This window comes from Amblyraja radiata, chromosome 9 (genome assembly GCF_010909765.2).
Source record: "Amblyraja radiata isolate CabotCenter1 chromosome 9, sAmbRad1.1.pri, whole genome shotgun sequence".
Classification (NCBI taxonomy): domain Eukaryota; kingdom Metazoa; phylum Chordata; class Chondrichthyes; order Rajiformes; family Rajidae; genus Amblyraja; species Amblyraja radiata.
In genome coordinates, this window is record NC_045964.1 from 75,012,583 (window position 1) to 75,033,677 (window position 21,095).

The following is a 21,095-nucleotide window of genomic DNA, read 5'->3' on the forward strand; positions in this document are numbered from 1 at the left end:
TCCAGATGCTCCGCGGTGCCCCTGGTGGGTGTGGCTCTAGGCCGCTGCATCTTCCTGGGCATTGTGGACACCCGATTCAGCGTGCCTACTTCCTGCCATCTGGCCAACCACAGTGCGTCGGTATGCTCCGCTAGAGCCCGGGGGTTTTCAAAACTTACCCCTGCGAGGAGCTGGCAGATGTCGTCTGGAAGCTGTTGCAGGTAGGCATATTCGAAAAGCATGCTGTGCTGGTGGCCGTCCATGAGCAAGAACATCTCGCTCATTAGGGCCGATGGTTTCCAGTTGCCAAGCCGGACCATGTTGAAAATGCGGACAGCTCGTTCCATCCGACTGAGGCTGAAGGTACGGAGCAGCAGCGCCTTGAGCCCGCCATATTTATCGACCGCCGGTTGATCCTGCAGGTAGGGAATTATTCGTCCGGCCGTTTCCTGGTCGAGCGCGCCAACCACATAATGGTAGCACGGCTCTTCGTTCGTTACCCCGCGAATGTAGAATTGTGACTCGGCCTGCTGAAACCATACCTGTGCCTGGTCGGTCCAGAAAATCAGCAGGTTCAGGGCGACGGCGCTGAGTTGGGCTTGATCAGCGGCAGCAGCTGAGGGTTGGCCGCTGGCGAGGCGCATTTTTCCTTCCAGAATTACGATTCTGGACGTCTAGGTCACCAAATGTAGCGGACGCGGAGTTGTCCGTTAAAGAACGAGGCAGACACGGTTTGTCCGAAAATACGCTAAGTACTACGCGAAGTGCTACGCTAATTATCCTCACTCATCAACCCCGTGCGCACGCGATTAACACCTTAAATACTCCCCGGGGGCACCCTCGACCACACTGTGACCCCTATCTCTCGTCACCGGGACACGTGACCACCCCCCCCCCCCCCAAGAGCTATAGTGCGTGGCCCACCACCTGGTGCCGCCACAACATCAAGATCAAAAGACAATGAGAAATGTTTTTTTATGCTAATAATGTTCCACAAATTCAATTGTATAGTTTTTAGAGTGTCTTGACACAAAGAAAAAATAATAAATTAAACTTTATAGTTTATTAATCAAATGAAAATGTATTACTGTAAGATACTGATAATCTGCCAACCAACCATTTAGCAATACCAATAATTCAGGTGGTTCATCGGGACTCTGGTTACCCTACTCCCTTTGAAACACTTGATCTGTTCTTGAATCTCCTTTAAACTTATTGGCTTCACTTGATTTGTTTAAATTCTCCTGTGTAAAAAAGTGAATTAAAAGTATGTTGGGCTATAATAGAGAACAATATCCAATAGTCCAGAAAATATGCTAATTCAGCACCACCAAAGAGCCAAGCATACTAGATTATTGGAATTTTTCTGAAACTGAATCATATTGTGGGGGTGCTTCCACAAATGTTTTGCCTCAGCAACTCCATGATTTTGACCGTAATGAGGAAGATATGCATTTCATGGATATTGTAGGCATTCATCAGAGAGGCCTTTTGCAAACTGTTGCAGTCTATCTGGTGGAGAGTAAACACCAAAGTTGTAATGGTGAATTCACTGAATGATGTCACTCAAGTGGCCTGCTTTGAAATGCATGGTGTGCAGGAAGGAACTGCAGATGCCGGTTTAAACCGAAGATAGACACAAAATGCTGTAGTATCTCAGCGGGTCAGGCAGCATCTCTGGAGAAAAGGAATAGGTGATGTTTGGGATGAATCAACATTGTAGCAAAACTGCTCAAACTAAGCCTGCCCTTCACCTATGCTTTCTCTCCGTTTATCTGTATAAAATTTGTTTTCCATTTGTTTTTTTGAATTCATTATACATTTTATTAAACACATGAGAAATATGAATAATTGATTGATAGTGAAGGCAGTGGATGAATTAGTCCCTTTATCTGATTATTAATGTTGTTTTCTTTGAAATTACCATAAACACTAAAGATCCACCAAATAGAATCTATTCAGCACTTTTAAACAATATGTCTGCAAATGAATACTTATTTGTGGGGGCCTTTCAGCATGTCGAGTCAATATTGTTTAATTGTCAATTGTACTGACAACAGAACATTGCAATTCTTAGTAGCAGCAGCTATAACAAACCTGTAAACGCAATGCACAGAGAATATTACAAACCAACATAGAAACATAGAAACATAGAAAATAGGTGCAGGAGTAGGCCATTCGGCCCTTCAAGCCTGCACCGCCATTCAGTATGATCATGGCTGATCATTCAACTCAGTATCCTGTACCTGCCTTCTCTCCATACCCCCTGATCCCTTTAGCCACAAGGGCCACATCTAACTCCCTCTTAAATATAGCCAATGAACTGGCCTCAACTTCCTTCTGCGGCAGAGAATTACAAAGATTCACCACTCTCTGTGTGAAAAAAGTTTTCCTCATCTCGGTCCTAAAAGATTTCCCCCTTATCCTTAAACTGTGACCCCTTGTTCTGGACTTCCCCAACATCGGGAACAATCTTCCTGCCTGTCCAACCCCTTAAGAATTTTGTAAGTTTCTATAAGATCCCCCCTCAATCTTCTAGATTCTAGCGAGTACAAACCGAGTCTATCCAGTCTTTCTTCATATGAAAGTCCTGACATCCCAGGAATCATTCTGGTGAACCTTCTCTGTACTCCCTCTATGGCAAGAATGTCTTTCCTCAGATTAGGAGACCAAAACTGTACGCAATACTCCAGGTGTGGTCTCACCAAGACCCTGTACAACTGCAGTAGAACCTCCCTGCTCCTATACTCAAATCCTTTTGCTATGAATGCTAACATACCATTCGCCTTCTTCACTGCCTGCTGCACCTGCATGCCTACTTTTAATGACTGGTGTACCATGACACCCAGGTCTCGTTGCATCTCCCCCTTTCCTAATCGACCACCATTCAGATAATAATCTACTTTCCTGTTTTTGCCACCAAAGTGGATAACCTCACATTTATCCACATTATATTGCATCTGCCATGCATTTGCCCACTCACCCAGCCTATCCAAGTCACCTTGCAGCCTCCTAGCATCCTCCTCACAGCTAACACTGCCCCCCAGCTTCGTGTCATCCGCAAACTTGGAGATGTTGCATTCAATTCCCTCGTCCAAATCATTAATATATATTGTAAATAGCTGGGGTCCCAGAACTGAGCCTTGCGGTACCCCACTAGTCACTGCCTGCCATTGTGAAAAGGACCCGTTTACTCCTACTCTCTGCTTCCTGTCTGCCAACCAGTTCTCTATCCACATCAATACTGAACCCCCAATACCGTGTGCTTTAAGTTTGTATACTAATCTCTTATGTGGGACCTTGTCGAAAGCCTTCTGAAAGTCCAGATATAACACATCCACTGGTTCTCCCTTATCCACTCTACTAGTTACATCCTCAAAAAATTCTATAAGATTCGTCAGACATGATTTACCCTTCATAAATCCATGCTGACTTTGTCCAATAATTTCACCACTTTCCAAATGTGCTGCTATCCCATCTTTAATAACTGATTCTAGCAGTTTCCCCACTACCGACGTTAGACTAACTGGTCTGTAATTCCCCGTTTTCTCTCTCCCTCCCTTTTTAAAAAGTGGTGTTATATTAGCTACCCTCCAATCCTCAGGAACTACTCCAGAATCTAAAGAGTTTTGAAATATTATCACTAATGCATCCACTATTTCTGGGGCTACTTCCTTAAGTACTCTGGGATGCAGCCTATCTGGCCCTGGGGATTTATCGGCCTTTAATCCATTCAATTTACCTAACACCACTTCCCGGCTAACCTGGATTTCACTCAGTTCCTCCATCTCATTTGACCCTCGGTCCCCTGCTATTTCCGGCAGATTATTTATGTCTTCCTTTTGATATATTAATAACCCCAATGCTCATGCAAAGTAAACCCCAAAGTCCATGGTGCAAACAAAGTTGGTCCGTAGTTCATGATTGAGGTTAGCGTTGGGGTGGAAGATTGCAACCTTCACGTGGTCCGCCCTGTTTCGACGAATGCAATCAACCCGGCGTGCACAATCAAATAAGATCAAATAGAACAAGTTGTCCTACAACTTTAGGCTGTGTACACCATATGCAAGAAAAAGAAGAGGTTAGCGTTGTGTAGTGTTCAAGCGCCTGATGGTTGTTCCGAAGAGTCTATTCTTGAATCTGGTTGTCACCGTGTTCAGACTATTATATCATCTTCCACACGCACCAAAAAGGATAGGTGATCTGGTATGCTTGCTTTAATTTCTTCAAGGATCTTTGTCCGTCTATGATAAATTAAATACATAAATAAATAAGATGATTTTGATATGCTGTTCAAAGGTTCCTATGTGCAATATTTGCAATATTTTCACCAGTTATTCTGAATTGTTTCTGCAAATCAGTTTTTGTAATTTAGAAAGGAATGTTTATTTTTGATTCTGAGATAATGCTATATTCCCAAGTCAGAATGGTGTGTGGCTTGGAGGAATTGTTTCCATTCAACCACTTTCCTTGTCTTTCTACGTTTTTGGTGGTTAATGACATAAAGGTTTGTGACAAGGAAATTCAATATATAATGTTTCGCTTTATTTTGGTGCAGGTTTCTTTAAATATATTTAGGACCCTTCCACCTTCAGATACTTTGGAGTTTGATCCAGAAGAAGACGAACCAACGCTGGAGGCATCCTGGCCTCACTTGCAGGTGAACTCTACAAATTCCCATGTGAAATAATTGTTTATTATGGTCTGGATATTAGAAATATCTAGCTTAGCCTCTCTTTTATTTTGGTTTCCAGTACAATGTAAATTGTAGGACTATATGTTTCAGACCACTGAATTTAAATTTGCCAATCCTGAAATGTTAGTTTAACATTTATCTTAGTCCACTAGATTAAACAAAGGATTTCACAAAAGCCAATCAGTATTATGTATTTCTTAAAATGATCAAGGATATGGACCATAATGTTGACATTATTTTAATGTTTTCATTATTTTATTCCTAGCAGTATTTGGGATTTTAAGTAACAACCAGATAATGCAAATGAGGATCATTTATTTCCAGAATAGATGTAGGTAACAGGGCATTTCCTGAGGAACATTTTTCCCCAAATAATTAAATCATTTGGGTTATTTGTCAATCCAGAGGTTTTCACAATAGTTTAAATTACTACCAGCCCATAAGTTAACTGCTGAATCCAACTTCACAGTAGAACTTTTACTTTGCCACTTTTGTTTTGCTATTCCCTAACCATTGTCGTGTGATTACCTTGCTCTTGTAGATTTCAATTCTATTGATTAAAAATCACCAATATTTAAACTCAAATTTTGTGTCAGTTGTAATATTAGTGATGCACATTACTGGTGCAATTTCAACATTGTCTCCTCCTGGCACTGCTGTTCATTTTGAAAATAAATTTGAGAATGTTAAGAGTTGCTTTATCCTGTAATCCAGGACTGTCATTCCAGAAATATTGATTAAAATTATACTTTTTGTACTAACATAGAAACATAGAAATTAGGTGCAGGAGTAGGCCATTCGGCCCTTCGAGCCTGCACCGCCATTCAATATGATCATGGCTGATCATCCAACTCAGTATCCCGTACCTGCCTTCTCTCCAAACCCTCTGATCCCCTTAGCCACAAGGGCCACATCTAACTCCCTCTTAAATATAGCCAATGAGCTGGCCTCGACTACCCTCTGTGGCAGAGAGTTCCAGAGATTCACCACTCTCTGTGTGAAAAAAGTTCTTCTCATCTCGGTTTTAAAGGATTTCCCCCTTATCCTTAAGCTGTGACCCCTTGTCCTGGACTTCCCCAACATCGGGAGCAATCTTCCTGCATCTAGCCTGTCCAACCCCTTAAGAATTTTATATGTTTCTATAAGATCCCCTATCAATCTCCTAAATTCTAGAGAGTATAAACCAAGTCTATCCAGTCTTTCTTCATAAGACAGTCCTGACATCCCAGGAATCAGTCTGGTGAACCTTCTCTGCACTCCCTCTATGGCAATAATGTCCTTCCTCAGATTTGGAGACCAAAACTGTACGCAATACTCCAGGTGTGGTCTCACCAAGACCCTGTGCAACTGCAGTAGAACCTCCCTGCTCCTATACTCAAATCCTTTTGCTATGAAAGCTAACATGCCATTCGCTTTCTTCACTGCCTGCTGCACCTGCATGCCTACTTTCAATGACTGGTGTACCATGACACCCAGGTCTCGCTGCATCTCCCCTTTTCCTAGTCGGCCACCATTTAGATAATAGTCTAAATAGATAAGAAGTTATCTAAATCATATTAGATCGTGTACTGCATCAAGTGTTTATTTTTGCGTATGCCAAGACAGTGTGTTCAAGGCTAATCATATCATACACGAGTACAATCAAACCATATTAAAATACAACAGATCGTGTAAAAATAAAAAATAAATGAGTACAGAGTATTGTATTACAGCCACAGCGAAAGTGCAGATAAAATAAAATTGCAAGGGCCACAACAAAGTACTTGGCTTCACTGAAAGTATAAAAATTCAGAAATAAAAAAATATCATGTTAAACCGATTAATATAATTGAAACATAGGATTACTTAATCAAAATTATAATATAAAGTTGTTCCCCCTTCATTCCTCACAGAATCCTCTACACTACTCTGATGTTGATGATATTTCAGTACAACAAGCATGTGTTAAGGCTGTTTCTTTTAAAATGAGGCTGTTTATCACAATGAAAATAACCCATTAATGCCAGACGTATTGCACTATTTTTGTGACATAACTTGAAGGAATCCTTTTACATCAAAGCATGCCTTTTGCTATCTGCGTTAAGCATTTGTTAAATACGTCAATGGCTGTTATCATCTTGTCCTGTAACCAGGAGGTGAATGCTAATTCAATTTTTAGTGCACACTACGTTAGCAAGCTGCTTGTCTGAATATAATTAGGATGAAATACTAATTATATTTGGAGGTGAAGAACAGTATGGTGACTATGCAGGAATGCTTTGTATGCCTTGGGAATGAAAGGTTTTCATGGTCCATCTAATTCATGCCCCATCCTCTCCTTCCCTGGTGCAACTTTGCAGACTAATCATGAGGGGAATAGACAGGGTGGATGTACATTCAATACCCCTCTAAACCTTTCCTATCTATGTCCCTGTCCAAATTATGATCAGCTTTCAAGAGAGAGCTAGATAGGGCTCTTAAAAATAGCGGAGTCGGGGGATATGGGGAGAAGGCAGGAACGGGGTACTGATTGGGGATGATCAGCCATGATCACATTGAATGGCGGTGCTGGCTCGAAGGGCCAAACGGCCTACTCCTGCACCTATTGCCTATTGTATATTGTATATTGTCTATTGTCTAGTATGTAAATCTTTATATTTAAGAATTACTCGTATAACTTTGAATCTTACTTTTTAATTTCACATGTATGCACTTTAATTTCACATGTATGCACTATGTCTTGGACTTAGTAAGTGATTAAGGATGCAAATGATTGTTTTCATACCTGACTTTTGTGCTGAAAGTATTCCACTAAGAAGTGAATAAGTGTTTTTCCTTAAGTAATTTAACTCTCTATTGTCTATTCCAGCTTGTATATGAATTCTTCATTCGATTTTTAGAAAGCCAAGAATTCCAGCCCAGCATTGCCAAAAAATATGTAGATCAGAAATTTATATTGCAGGTATATACGCATTTGCTGATTTTTCGGCTTAAGCAAAAAATGCGATGTCTTTCCTTTTGTCTAATATCTCCCTAAATAACATTGTAGTTGATTAGTGTCATCTTTTATCATTTCAGCCTTGAGTGATTTGTTTAACAGGCCTTGAAAGCTTATCAATTAATTCATATTAATTCAATTAATTCATATTAATCGGTGAATAGGCTTTGATTATCATGATTCTTCATGAAATTGTTATTATGTAAGCTTTTCCTGAATTTGGCTAGCCGATTTCCTGATTAGTATTTTGCTTTGAAAGCCTATTATAATTTTTAGCTGTTCATGCTTTGAAGCTACTTTTGTTAACTTTGTTAATTCAAAAAGTAATCGGTGAGTAGGCTTTACAATCACAAAGTCTATATTGTATATAATTTGAACTCAAAAAGTAGCATGATTCTTAATGAAATTATTGTTATGCAAGTTTGTTTCCTGAAGTTGGATGGTGTATTTCAAGTTTAATATTTTACTTTGAAACTTTATTACAATTTTCAGGTATTCAAGAATTCTCTATCTACTTTGTTTTAGGTTTGAATATAACTAAAGATGTGATTAAAGATAGCTGATTATAAAATAAAATCTTCATGAATCTCTTAATTTGAAGGGTCTCGACCCAAAACGTCATCCGTTCCTTCTATCCAGAGATGCCGCTGAGTTACTCCAGCATTTTGTGTCTATCTCTTAAATCTCATAATTTTTTTTTCCAAGAAATTAATAATATTTTCCAACTTGGCACATAGAATTCCTCTCATATTCTGTTTGGAATTGGGACCTCTTGCAGATAAATTCACCAGGTTGAAAGAATATACTTGGCAACCTGTTTGTGATGAGGCCTGGTAAGGCAACAATGAATTTTGTGCTGCCCACAATACACCTGTGTCTGACTGAAGTTCACAGATGCATGTTGACACAGATTTTCAAAAAGGAGTAAAAATAGTATTTATAATGACTACAGAATTTTAAATCCTTAGAAAAACAATGTTATGCTTGGCATTGTCTTGATCTTCTTTTCCTATATTTTATTTTAATCTTTCCTTATTTAGGAGACATTTCTTAATTTTTTAAAATTTATTATTTAGGGATTGGATTTCATCATCTTGTTTTGGTTGGGTAACTTCTTTGTGGGATTCAAGAGTTCATTGCTAAATTGTCATTGATTTTGGCTCTTTGTGTCACAGGATCACAGCTAATTAGCTGAGAAAATGTCAAAAATGTTGATTAAGCCTTCAGGTGTAAAATATTTGCTTCCTCAGTTAAGCTGCCATATAGTTTCAAGTCATGTAATACTTAATGTGTTTTGAACAATTCTGAAATGTTTGTTTCATAGTCTGTTCTAGTGGATTACTATTTCTTGCTTATGTAAAGACCTTGCTATTCAAGCTGCTGAATTGAAAACCCCATAAAGTTTGTGATCCAGACATGAGCTTTATAGCAAAGATTTGTTTGGTACTTTTCAGCTTTTGGAGCTATTCAACAGTGAAGATCCCCGGGAGCGAGACTTTCTGAAGACTGTCTTGCACAGAATTTATGGAAAGTTTCTTGGACTTAGGGCATTTATTCGAAAACAAATTAACAATATTTTTCTACAGTAAGTGTGTATTTGCCTTGTCAAAAGTTACTTCAGAAGTAATTATACCTTTTATCCTCAAATGTTTCCCATTTAGCAACTGTGATTGTGGAGTTAATTTAGTTAGAGGAATATTACAACGAATAAGGAATATTATAATTGCCTATTCAACACCAGCTTCTGATCATAGTATGATTTTTCCCTCTTCCAAATTTAATAGGTTTATGCACTCGTCATAGAGGCTACACCAGGGAATGCAATCTCAAAGCTTGAGGAAAATTGTAATTGGATATGGTCACTGATGCTTTGAATAGATTCTTGGACCAGCAAAGCTGTAAGGGAATTAAAAACACTTAAATCTAAACCTTGCCATAAGTATATACATTTCTTGTATCACCAGTGGGTCTAATTGGGCATTCTTGAAGATTGAATCGATCCCTAAATTGAAAGAATTATGTTTCTGCATTGAACTTTAAAAGATCCATTGGGGAAGAGGTTAGCATCTTCCCAGGTTTCCATTAAAGTTGCTTCTAATCTAGTCAATTTCAAATCAGTTTCAGGTAAACTTTCAGGAATTTTCAGGTAAACTTTCAGGAATTTTCAGGTAAACTTTTCCTGTCTTGTGATCTAAACTCTTATTAAAGTTGAAGTTTTTAACCATTAATTTCAAAAATACATAATATACCTTGAGGCTTTCCTGCAACCTAATAAAGCTTCAATATGCATATCATAGTTTTTGTTGCTACAGTTTTCACTTGGTACACGTGACAATAAACTAAACTGAAACTTCATGTAGAATTGTGTGAATCATTTAGTGAATCATAGTAAAGCCATTTGTCATTTGACTAACTGAAAAGTTTTAAAAGGCTTTTGAAAAGAATACATGCCAACTTGAGTTTGCTTAAGTAGTTGACCCTCTTTTGAAGGGACTCTTGGCACTTGCTATTATCCTTGTACTTTTGGGAACGGTGAAACCTAACCGATGATCAAAAGAGTTTTATCAAGTATAGTTCCAAACTCAACACTCTCTGAAGCTTAACACCTGCTTTACTCCTGCAACCCTCTCCGGTTTGCAAACATCACTTCCTTCTGCAGGATGTGGAGGGACTGGCATACCTGAATATCCCCATCTGCCAAATTGCTCGTACCCTCTTAATCCAAGTTGCATAAACTTTGGCTTCCATTAAGTGTCCATGTGCTCTTCCATTCCCTCTTGTGGTGGCCTGCAAAATATTTCCTGTTATCTATTTCATTCATTTTAACTATAGTCCAGTGTAATTCAAAATAGCATAGCTGTTTTGCAGATTAGTATCCAATCTGACTAAATCACAAAAAGCATGATGATCCTTGCTGCTCTCTGCTGAAGTTGCCCAATGTCATAAGGTTATCCTGGAGGCTTAAGACAACCCTGCCTGTTTCCACATTGCTAACTCTTAAAATCCTTTCTTCTTTTTCTGACTGACTATCATGTACAGCTGCTACTGTATTCATTCCCAAATCCATCATTGCATTTACCTTGCTGTTTTCCCATCCTCCTCTGCTTTCAAAATTAAAAAAACATAGGAGGTACCATATTAGGTTGTTCATGAGAGTAATCAAACTAAAATTGGAACGGCATAAACAAAGGAAAGTCTTGTAACTTTGTCAAAAAGTTAGGTTTTGAAAAAGTAAAGCTGGAAAGTTGATGATTCAGGAAAGCACCAGATCAATGTGGCTGAATGTAGATCAATAGGCAAATGGAGTCTGTGATAAATAATAGCTTGGATTTACGTGAGTTGGGTGGGGGCAGAGGTTGTTAAAGGGCTGAAGAGTTCAAAGGTTTATTAGTGCGTCAAGAAAAGAAAAACTTTCATTTTGAGAGAATCAAGAACATTTAAAATAAAGATCTGACTTGTTGGTCACACCTCATTTAAAAAAATAAGTCACCTGTGGCATTCATGTTAGGCAGCCACATTGAAACTGAAGTTAACTGCAGAGTGAAAAATCTCAGCTTTATTATGAAAATTTGTTTGTTGCTTAGCACATAATTAACGTGTTCTCTTTGCAGATTTGTTTATGAAACAGAGCGTTTTAATGGTGTAGCAGAGCTTCTGGAAATATTAGGAAGGTAAGCAATCGTGCATTTAGATTTATTTCTAATTGTTTCCCATTTTCCTGTAGTTGTTGGATTCAAATGGGTTACAATTGCGTACCTTTGTCAGTTTCACGAGGGAGATTTCCTAGCCAAACCTCAGCAAGTTATGTTTAAAGTTCATCATTTTTCAATGTGCACTCAATTTATCGGATCAATAAAATAACAATATTGAATGCAGCTCCATCTTATAGTTAAATATCATTAACTTTACTTCAGGTAGTTATGAATATTATTAATTGCTTTATATTAAAAATGATTTCAAACATTTCACGATGAGCTACTTTTCGCTGCCTCAAAATGCTTATATTGCAATGAAATGAAATAAATAAAGCAAGAGTGAAATGTACAGAGAAGATATTTCACATTGAACACCAGCGCCTCCTTGTGTTTGTCTTCATATAATATCTTTAACTTTAGCTAGTTTAGTTGCACTTTCTGCAAAATGGTATGCTGTTTTTCTTATCAAATTTTCTTTAATATTACTTTTTCCTCTAAATTCCATGTTTTGCCAATCTTTCCTGTCGTAGAGATACACATATTGTAATGTTTAATTGTAATTTGGGATGAAATGGGAATCCTAACCAAACTATATTTAATTTTGACATATTTAGCTTTAAAATCTGATAAGTTTGTTGCACTGATATGCTGAAGAATAATTGTTCAAAATTATCACTTCTGCATTGGAACATGTTTCTACTTTAGACCGTTACAAATTTTTCACATTATCCACTGGCTCCCTGTGCAGTTCCGAATCAATTTCAAGCTACTTTATGTATACAAAGCCCTTAACGGGCTTGCCGCCACCTACATCAAAAATCTGCTTACCCACCATATCACCTCCAGGTCCCTCAGATCGGCCGACTTGGGGTTACTGACCATCCCGTGGTCTAGGCATAAGGTGAGGGGCGACCGCGCTTTTGCGGTTGCAGCACCTAGACTATGGAACAGCATCCCTCTTCCCATCAGAACTGCCCCCTTCATCAACTCTTAAGTCTAGACTTAAAACTTATTTCTACTCTCAAGCCTTTCTAGAGGTCCTCTGAGGGAGCGCTGTATGTATGCATCTATGTATGTATTGTTGACCTATGTACCACTGTATGTAGCACGTTAGTACCTGCACCAATGTAAAGCACTTTGGTCAACGAGAGTTGTTTTTAAATGTGCTATAGAAATAAAATTGACTTGACTTGACTTGATGAATTTAAATATGTGAATCTGCTGTATGAAGTAGATAATATATTTCTCTTTCTATCAACAGTATTATAAATGGGTTTGCATTGCCGCTCAAGGCTGAACACAAGCAATTTTTGATTAAGGTGTTGCTCCCTTTACATACTGTGAAGAATTTATCACTTTTCCATGCACAGGTAGGGATGGCACTTGTTCTTTTTATATTATAATTTTCTTATTCCTCGGCTATATGCGTGGATAAAGAAAATTGTTGGGGGGGAGGGGGGATGGATTAGAGAAATGGAATTGGATTTAATCTACAGTGCCCTTCATAATGTTTGGGACAAAGACCCATCATTTATTTATTTGCCAAGTACTCCACAATTTGAGACTTGAAATATTTAAAAAATCACATCTGGTTAAAGTGCACATTGTCAGATTTTATTAAAGGGTATTTTTATACAATTTGGTTTATGCATGTAGAAATTACAGCTGTGTTTATACACAGTCTCCCCATTTCAGGGCACCATAATGTTTGGGACACATGGCTTCACAGGTGTTTGTAATAGCTCAGGTGTGTTTAAATGCCTCCTTAATGCAGGTATAAGAGAGCTCTCAGCACCTAATCTTTCCTCCAGTCATTCCATCACCTGTAGAAACCTTTATTGCTGTTTATCAACATGAGGGCCAAAGTTGTGCCAATTAAAGTCATATAAGTCATTGTGAGACTGAGAAACAAGAATAAAACTGTTAGAGACATCAGCCAAACCTTTGGCTTACTAAAATTAACTGTTTGGAACATCATTAAGAAGAAAGAGAGCTAGCTTACCAATCGCAAAGGGACAGGCAGGCCAAGGAAGACCTCCACAGCTGATGACTGAAGAATTATCTCTAATAAAGAAAAATCCCCAAACACCTATCCGACAGATCTGAAACACTCTTCAGGAGTCGGGTGTGGATTTGTCAATGACCACTGTCCGCAGAAGACTTCATGAACAGAAATACAGAGGCTACATTGTAAGGTGCAAACCACTGGTTAGCCGCAAAAATAGGATGGCCTGATTACAATTTGCCAAGAAGTACTTAAAAGAGCAACCACAGTTCTGGAAAAAGGTCTAGTGGACAGATGTGATGAAGATTAACTTATATCAGAGTGATGGCAAGAGCAAAGTATGAAGGGGAGAAGGAACTGCCCAAGATCCAAAGCATACCACCTCATCTGTGAAACACAGTGGTGGGGTTGTTATGGCCTGGGCATGTATGGCTGCTGAAGGTACTGGCTCACTTATCTTCATTGATGATACAACTGCTGATGGTAGTAGCATAATAAATTATGAGGTGTACAGAAACATCCTATATGCTCACGTTCAAACAAATGCCTCAAAATTCATTAGTTGGTGGTTCATTCTACAGCAAGACAATGATTCCAAACATACTGCTAAAGCAACACAGGAGTTTTTCAAAGCTAAAAAATGGTAAATTCTTGAGTGGCCAAGTCAATCACTCGATCTGAACCCAATTGGGCCTGCCTTTTATATGCTGAAGAGAAAACTGAAGCGGACTAGCCCACAAAACAAGCATAAGCTAAAGATGGCTGCAATACAGGCCTGGCAGAGCATCACCAGAGAAGACACCCAGCAACTGGTGATGCCCATGAATCGCAGGCTTCAAGCAGTCATTACATGCAAAGCATATGCAACAAAATAGTAAACATGACTACTTTCATTTACATGATATTGCCGTGTGACAAACATTATGGTGCCCTGAAATGTGTGGGGGGGGGGGGGGGGGCCGACGACTATGTATAAACGCTGCTGTAATTTCTACGTGGTGAAATCAAAATGTATAAAAAATGGCCTTTATTAAAATCTGACAACGTGCACTTTAACCACGTGATTTTTTTTCTATTACAAATCTCAAATTGTTGAGTACAGGGGCAAATTAATAAATGATGGGTCTTTGTCCCAAACATTATGGAGGGCATTGAATGTGACAACGTAGTCATAACTGACATGTATGAGGAATTCTCATTTTACTGTGTATTAAACTCTGTAATCCTACATTGTTTCTATCGGAATACAGAGTTAATTGTTTTCTACTGGTGTAGCTATTCCACATAGGGACATGGCTATTTATTAATGCCCTTTAATAACTCTTTTATTACCCATTTGACACAAATAAAGTCACAAACTAAATGTATTCACCAATCAAGACATGATATATACCACAAAGACATGCAGCAAAATTACAATACAATATCTCATCTCTTTTTACACGTTGCAATGAATGCAATTTCTATTATTTCTTTCCACTTCCAAACAAAAATCTGGTTGGATTATTCAGCGTATGATCAACCTCGATGAGACCAATTGCAGGCTTGGCGATCGCTTCGCACAACACCTCCACTCAGTTCGCAATAACCAACCTGATCTACCGGTGGCTCAGCACTTCAACTCCCCATTCCGAATCCAACCTTTCTGTCCTGGGCCGCCTCCATGGCCAGAGTGAGGTCCACCACAAACTGGAGGAACAGCACCTCATATTTTGCTTGGGCAGTTTACATCCCAGAGGTATGAACATTGGCTTCTCCAATTTCAGGTTGTCCTTGCTTTCTCCCTCCTTCCCCTCCTGTTCCCAGATCTCCCACAGCCTACTGTCTCCGCTTCCTTTCCCCCGACATCAGTCTGAAGAAGGGTCTCGACCCGAAACGTCGCCGATTTCCTTCGCTCCATAGATGCTGTCTCACCCGCTGAGTTTCTCCAGCATTTTTGTCTACCCATGCACACAAGTTCTGTTATCCCACTTTCCTCACTCACTCACTACACATTAGGGGCAATTTTACAGCGACAAGTTAACCTACAAAGCCAATGCGTCTTTGGGATGTGGGAGGAAACCCACACGCTTGCAGGGAGAATGTGCAAATTCATCACAGACAGTGGCTGAGGACAGGATCGAACACAGATCTCTGGCGTGTGAGGTAGCAAGTCCACCAGCTGTGCCACTATTTTTTATTTTCCAACACACAAAAAATTATACGTTGATTACTTTGGTTACTAAAAAACAAAGAATCTATCCATTTTCAGTCTTAAATCTCTAAGTGACGCTATGTCCCCCTTTACAGCTACTGTAGGTTTTAATTCAGTTCAAGACTATGGGGCAGTACATTGGCCATAAAGTTGCTGCCTAAAATTGCCAGAGATTGATCCTGAATATGGGTGCTGTCTGTATGGCGTTTGCTCCTTTTCCCTTTGATCGCATGGGTTTTCTTCGGGTGCTCTTGTTTCCTTCCACATTCCAAAGGTGTGCAGGAACCTTTTTCAGACCCAACCCAAAACATAATATTTTCCTTTTGTCCAGAGATTCTGTCTGACCTGTTGAGTTGTGTGTGTGTGTAATACACACACACACACACACACACACACACACACACACACACACACACACACACACACACACACACACACACACACACACACACACTTATATAGTTATATATTCATATATAAATATCCATTGTTTTGTTTTCTTGTTTATAACATTGTTTACAGAGTACTATGTTTACATATTCTGTTTTGCTGCTGCAAGTAAGGATTTCATTGTTCTAACTGGGACGTGAGAGAATAAAACACTTTTGACTTGTGTTGCTAATGTGTGGGATAGAACTAGTGTACGGGTGATCAGTGGTCGGCGTGGACCCGGTGGGCCGAAGGGCCTGTTTCCACGCTGTATCTTTAAATTAAACTAAAAACACTAAAACCAGAGGAAATCTAAAGAAGGGTCTCTACCCGAAACGTCACCCAATTTCTTCTATCCAGAGATGCTGGCTGCTCCATGCAAATAGTCTGCACCCTACCATAGTTATCCAACCAGACGCAACTAAATTTAAGGTGGCTCTTTTTTCCCCAAGAACCCTTTTTGCTTAAGTCAGAGTCAAGAGAATTTTATTGTCATGTGTCCCAGATAGGGCAATGAAATTCTTGCTTGCTGCAGCACAACAGAATATGTAAACATAATACAGAACAGGAGATAAAAGTTCATTGTGTCTATATACCATAGACCATATATATACACAATAAATAAACAGATAAAATGCAATAGGCTGTTATTTTTCAAAGTTTGGTGATGGTGGGTCCACCAATTTAAATTCCATTTGGAATATTTTTGGAGGACCAGGAAACCAAGAAGCAAGAGTTACTCCAGCTCCAGGGAGTGATTCTGCGTTGGTTTACAGTAGTCGCGGCTAGGCGGCGACCGGACAGCAATGGCGGCCAGATCTCCCACAATGCAAAGGGAGGGAGAAAGTGCATGGCGCCTACCAGTTGCCGTGACAGTGCGCATGTACAGGGCGGCCAATGATGTGCTGGCCGTGGTTGTGCGCATGTGCAGGGGGAGGATGTGCGGGCCGTGGTAGTGCGCATGTGTAAGGCGGCCGGCGGTGCTGGCGGATGAGGAGCGGCAGAGAGCAGAGTCCCGGCGGCCCGGATACGGATGCCGGGCGGAGACAGAGAGTGAGAGAGAGAGAGAGAGAGAGAGAGAGAGATAGCGAGGGGGCCCGCTCATAATTAAACGATAGGTGTCCCGGGTGCTTGCCAAGCCGGGAAAAATGGCATGGCATTTAGGTTGCCCGGCGTGACTTTAGGTCGCCATTGGCACCCGGGCAATCATTAATTTTGAGCCCTGTTATGGAGAATGCTACAGTATTAAAGGAAAAGTGCATCCTTCAAACCACTTTTGTCAGTGATTAAGTTGACAACCTTTGAAATCCATTATAGAAATGCTGAAAAGGTCAAGCCATTGGTTTTCTGATAGTTAATATTTTACTAACATATTCACAGTACAGTTGTTAAAGCTAGAAGTAGGCACCTTATTTTGGCTGTATTGTCATTTTGGGTGAGACAGATTAGGCACGTTGGTTACTTGCTGCTCTTTGCCCACATTGTATGACAGCAAATCAATGCGATGTTTGATGATATTGAACAGAGGCTGACAATACAAGCAAAATGTAAGGTGACTACCAAATGGCTAAACTGGTTAAAACTACATAATTTAAATGTCAGTGAAAAATCAACGCTCAGAAACCAGTGGCGTAACTATTTTGGTGTCTCTACACTGAAGATTCCATTCTGCATGTAGCATTTCCAAAGACCACAGAATTGTTAGAGCAAGTTAAGCTTGAGAGGTGTAAAATGTAGCTGAATGTCACCCTTGAGATATATATGCACATTTTAAAATATCTAGTTATTGCAGCAGCTTGATAAAGAGTAGTGAAGTTCTATGAAATGACAAATGCTGCTGCATCATTGAAAATATTTTTGTTTAAATGAGCTGTGCTGCAAATGCAAGAACTTAACAGGTTTTTGATAAAGCTTTGCTAATTATAATCTTGTGCAATGGTAAATTGAGGATTAAGATGTAATTTTAAATCTCTACTGTCATTAACTGCTATTTTGATCCTCTTCACCTCTAAACTGTCTTGGTTCTTTCAAAGAGGCAATATGATCACACTGATATTTACATTTATGGACTGGCACCAGTATGCTATTAGCATATAATAATATGCATATTGTACATTATGTTTAAAGAAAAAGCTAGGCAAGTGAATTTGAATGACAGTGAACATTTCTTTTCATTTTACTTGTATATATTAATCGCCAGAGATTCAGTATTTCCCATTGTATACAGTTAAATTTTAAAAATAAATTAGTGTAATGAAATAAAAGGAAGCCTCTTTTGGCTTTGCTATATTTGGGGCACATGAACAAATTTCTAATTTTCCATTTTATTTCTGACATTGTGAACATTTGTTCGTGATGCTTCTTACCAAACAATTTTTGACTATTATCTGCAATACTTGAGCGAAGTTTGTGACATCGCATAGTTCATCTGTTAACATGTCTTCTGATATTTTCTTTGCTTGGATTTATTTTCCTGTGAACGTCTGAAAACTATGCAGCCTTACTCCATGTTATTCCCCTGCCTTCCAGTGCTGCACTTGTGGCTTACAAAGTTACAACAATCTTTGCCAATGACATTTTCCAGAATACACCTGGTCAGACTCTGGCTTGCTTGCAATCCCCTTCCTAATGTGAGAGAATGTGATATGACTCAGAAGTGTAATTCATAAATAATGAGTTGATTTAGGAGTGTTTCTGTAATGATGAAGAATTTAGCCAGGACATCATGTTTAGCATCAAAGTAGCTGTAGTATCCAGTATACATGAAGCTGCCAATTTGTTAAGAAGGTTGTAGTATTTGCTTCTACCTTGTTCAGGTAACTTTTGTACATTATTATTTTGCCTCTTTCCAAATGCACACACCTTTTCTTCCATAATTCATGTCATTGTTTATTTTCCTCTCGTCCATTCTTCCCCTTAACTCCTATTCCTACAAGTACCATATTTCCTTTTTATTTCCCCGTCCCCTTCCACCCATATCTCTGTCTCCAGCTTTACATTTTATTCCTCCTCTTTCCCCTTCTCTGGCACCCTTTTGCTTCTATTTCACCCCCAGCTTTTTGTTACTATCTCCTTTCAAAGGAGATTCTGCCAATTACCGCTCCTCATCTCCCTATCTCGTCTGAAGAAGGGTTTGGGCCCGAAACGTTACCTATTTCCTTTGCTCCATAGATGCTGCTGCACCCGCTGAGTTTCTCCAGCATTTTTGTGTACCCTCTCCCTATCTCTTGTCAGTTTTGCCCCGTTCGTCTCTTTACCAGATTTCTCTGCTGTATTTTTTCAGTCTGAAGAAGGGTCCCAACCCAAAACATTATATTTGATCAACAGATGCTGTTCAACTTGTTGAGTTCCTCAGCACTTTGTTTTCTGTTCAAGATTGCAATATCTGCAGTCTCTTGTCTTCTATAGCTCCCCATTGTTCAATTAAGCACAACACCAAGGTGCATATCACGGTTTACTCTGTTCATTTATTGTGCTATTTGGAATGATTGATAACGAATATGTATAAACTATCTTGCTAAAGCTTTATCACAGAGTCTTTTCTTGCTCTGAAAAGGTTGTTGCCAGGAGGACATATTGGATGCTGTTTGCATAGATGACTAGATCAATGATGTGCAGGAAGAACAAGGATGGGCTGCAATAGATCCTTGCAATACCCTCTCCTTCTGTTATCTCCATGCTCTCCTTTTCATGAACCCTTAATTCTTTTGGTACAATTGTTTTCGGTCCCGTGACATTTTGACAAGCAGGCCTTTGTGCCTCAGTGTACCTTGTGCCACATTGTGGACAAAGAAAATAATGTCTTCTATCAGATTTTTTTTAAAGCAGTTTTCAATAAAGGTAATCTGCAGACATAAAAACAAAGAATACTGGAATTACTCAGCAGATCGGGCAGCATCTGTCAACATAGAAACATAGAAAATAGCTGCAGGAGTAGGCCATTCGGCCCTTCGAGCCTGCATCGCCATTCAATATGATCATGGCTGATCATCCAACTCAGTATCCTGTACCTGCCTTCTCTTCATACACCCTGATCCCTTTAGCCACAAGGAAGGAGCAGTAGTCTCAAATTATGCCATGAAGCTTCTAACAAAATATCAGCAACCTGATGTTCTCTCCATAGATACTGTCAGGCCTGCTGAGTATTTCCAGCATTCTATTGATTTAGATTGCCATAATCTGCAGTGTTTCGCTCTTTAATTATGGCCAGCATAAGTACATTATATATGTATCTGCTGTTCTGTATGCCTTTTGGTCAACATCCAAGTTATTCATCCCATGATATTCATTATTGTATTACATCTTTTAGGACCATTGATGTAAGAGAGTACTTGAATGGCAGCTTTTGGATTTCTATCAGATTTGGGAGGGTTCCATCCCCCCCCCCCCCCCCCCCCCCCCCCCCCCGTCCCCCTAGATTTTCAGCAGTCGTTTTCCATGTAAAGAACTGAACCATTCAGAAACTGGTACCTGGGCCGATGTGTTTTCTGAAATGGAAGTTACTGTTGTTGCCAGCAGTTGTATTGGTCTTGATGTTGTTGATTATTCTAATCATCTATGGAACTGAGAAAGATTTGGGCAACATCTGTTTTTATGCTGCACGCAGAAGACTGCCTAATTGGTAACAACTTGTTTCGCGCTCACAGATGGACACATTGATGACAGCTGTTCCAAGGTGATGTAGTTCAGTCTGAAGAAGGGTCCTGACCAGAATCCTCACCCATCCATGTTCCCCAGAGATGCTGCCTGACTTGCTGAGTTACTCCAGCACTTTGTCATTTTTTTCAAGTCCAGAGGCTTATTTGGGTATCCGAGACCACATGCTTTACATCAAATCATCAAAGCATAAACCTCTGGTTTGGCTGTTTTGTGTGTGATTATAGTCTCTTTAAAGCTTGCATCTTGGGGATGTGGAGAATAATATTGCTACATTGTTCTGTCATTTTTAATGTCTCCCACTTGGCTTTACACAGATGCCACTGTCTTTGCAAACTATTAATTGATAATTTATAGATATGATCTTGTATTTGTGATAATCTACGCCTTTCAAATTTAAATTAATTGTCGAAGTTAATGTCTTGAGTTTTGATGAAACGTGCATTTGTTTACTTTTTTGCAAT

At 39.4% G+C, this 21,095-nt stretch overlaps 1 protein-coding gene across 2 annotated transcripts in view; it reads left to right on the plus strand.

The window, feature by feature from the left end:
* ppp2r5e (protein phosphatase 2 regulatory subunit B'epsilon) overlaps nucleotides 1–21,095 on the plus strand; it is a 155,770-nt gene that overhangs the window by 85,891 nt on the left and 48,784 nt on the right. The window contains exons 1-6 of one of the 2 annotated variants that reach the window (XM_033027775.1): nucleotides 3,996–4,173; nucleotides 4,538–4,639; nucleotides 7,524–7,616; nucleotides 9,107–9,237; nucleotides 11,264–11,323; nucleotides 12,609–12,717. In XM_033027775.1, the coding sequence (XP_032883666.1) occupies nucleotides 4,090–4,173; nucleotides 4,538–4,639; nucleotides 7,524–7,616; nucleotides 9,107–9,237; nucleotides 11,264–11,323; nucleotides 12,609–12,717 (579 nt within the window). In that variant the 5' untranslated portion in view covers nucleotides 3,996–4,089. Of the gene's footprint in view, nucleotides 1–3,995; nucleotides 4,174–4,537; nucleotides 4,640–7,523; nucleotides 7,617–9,106; nucleotides 9,238–11,263; nucleotides 11,324–12,608; nucleotides 12,718–21,095 lie in introns of those variants that run through there. The other variant, XM_033027774.1, reaches the window with a different exon arrangement.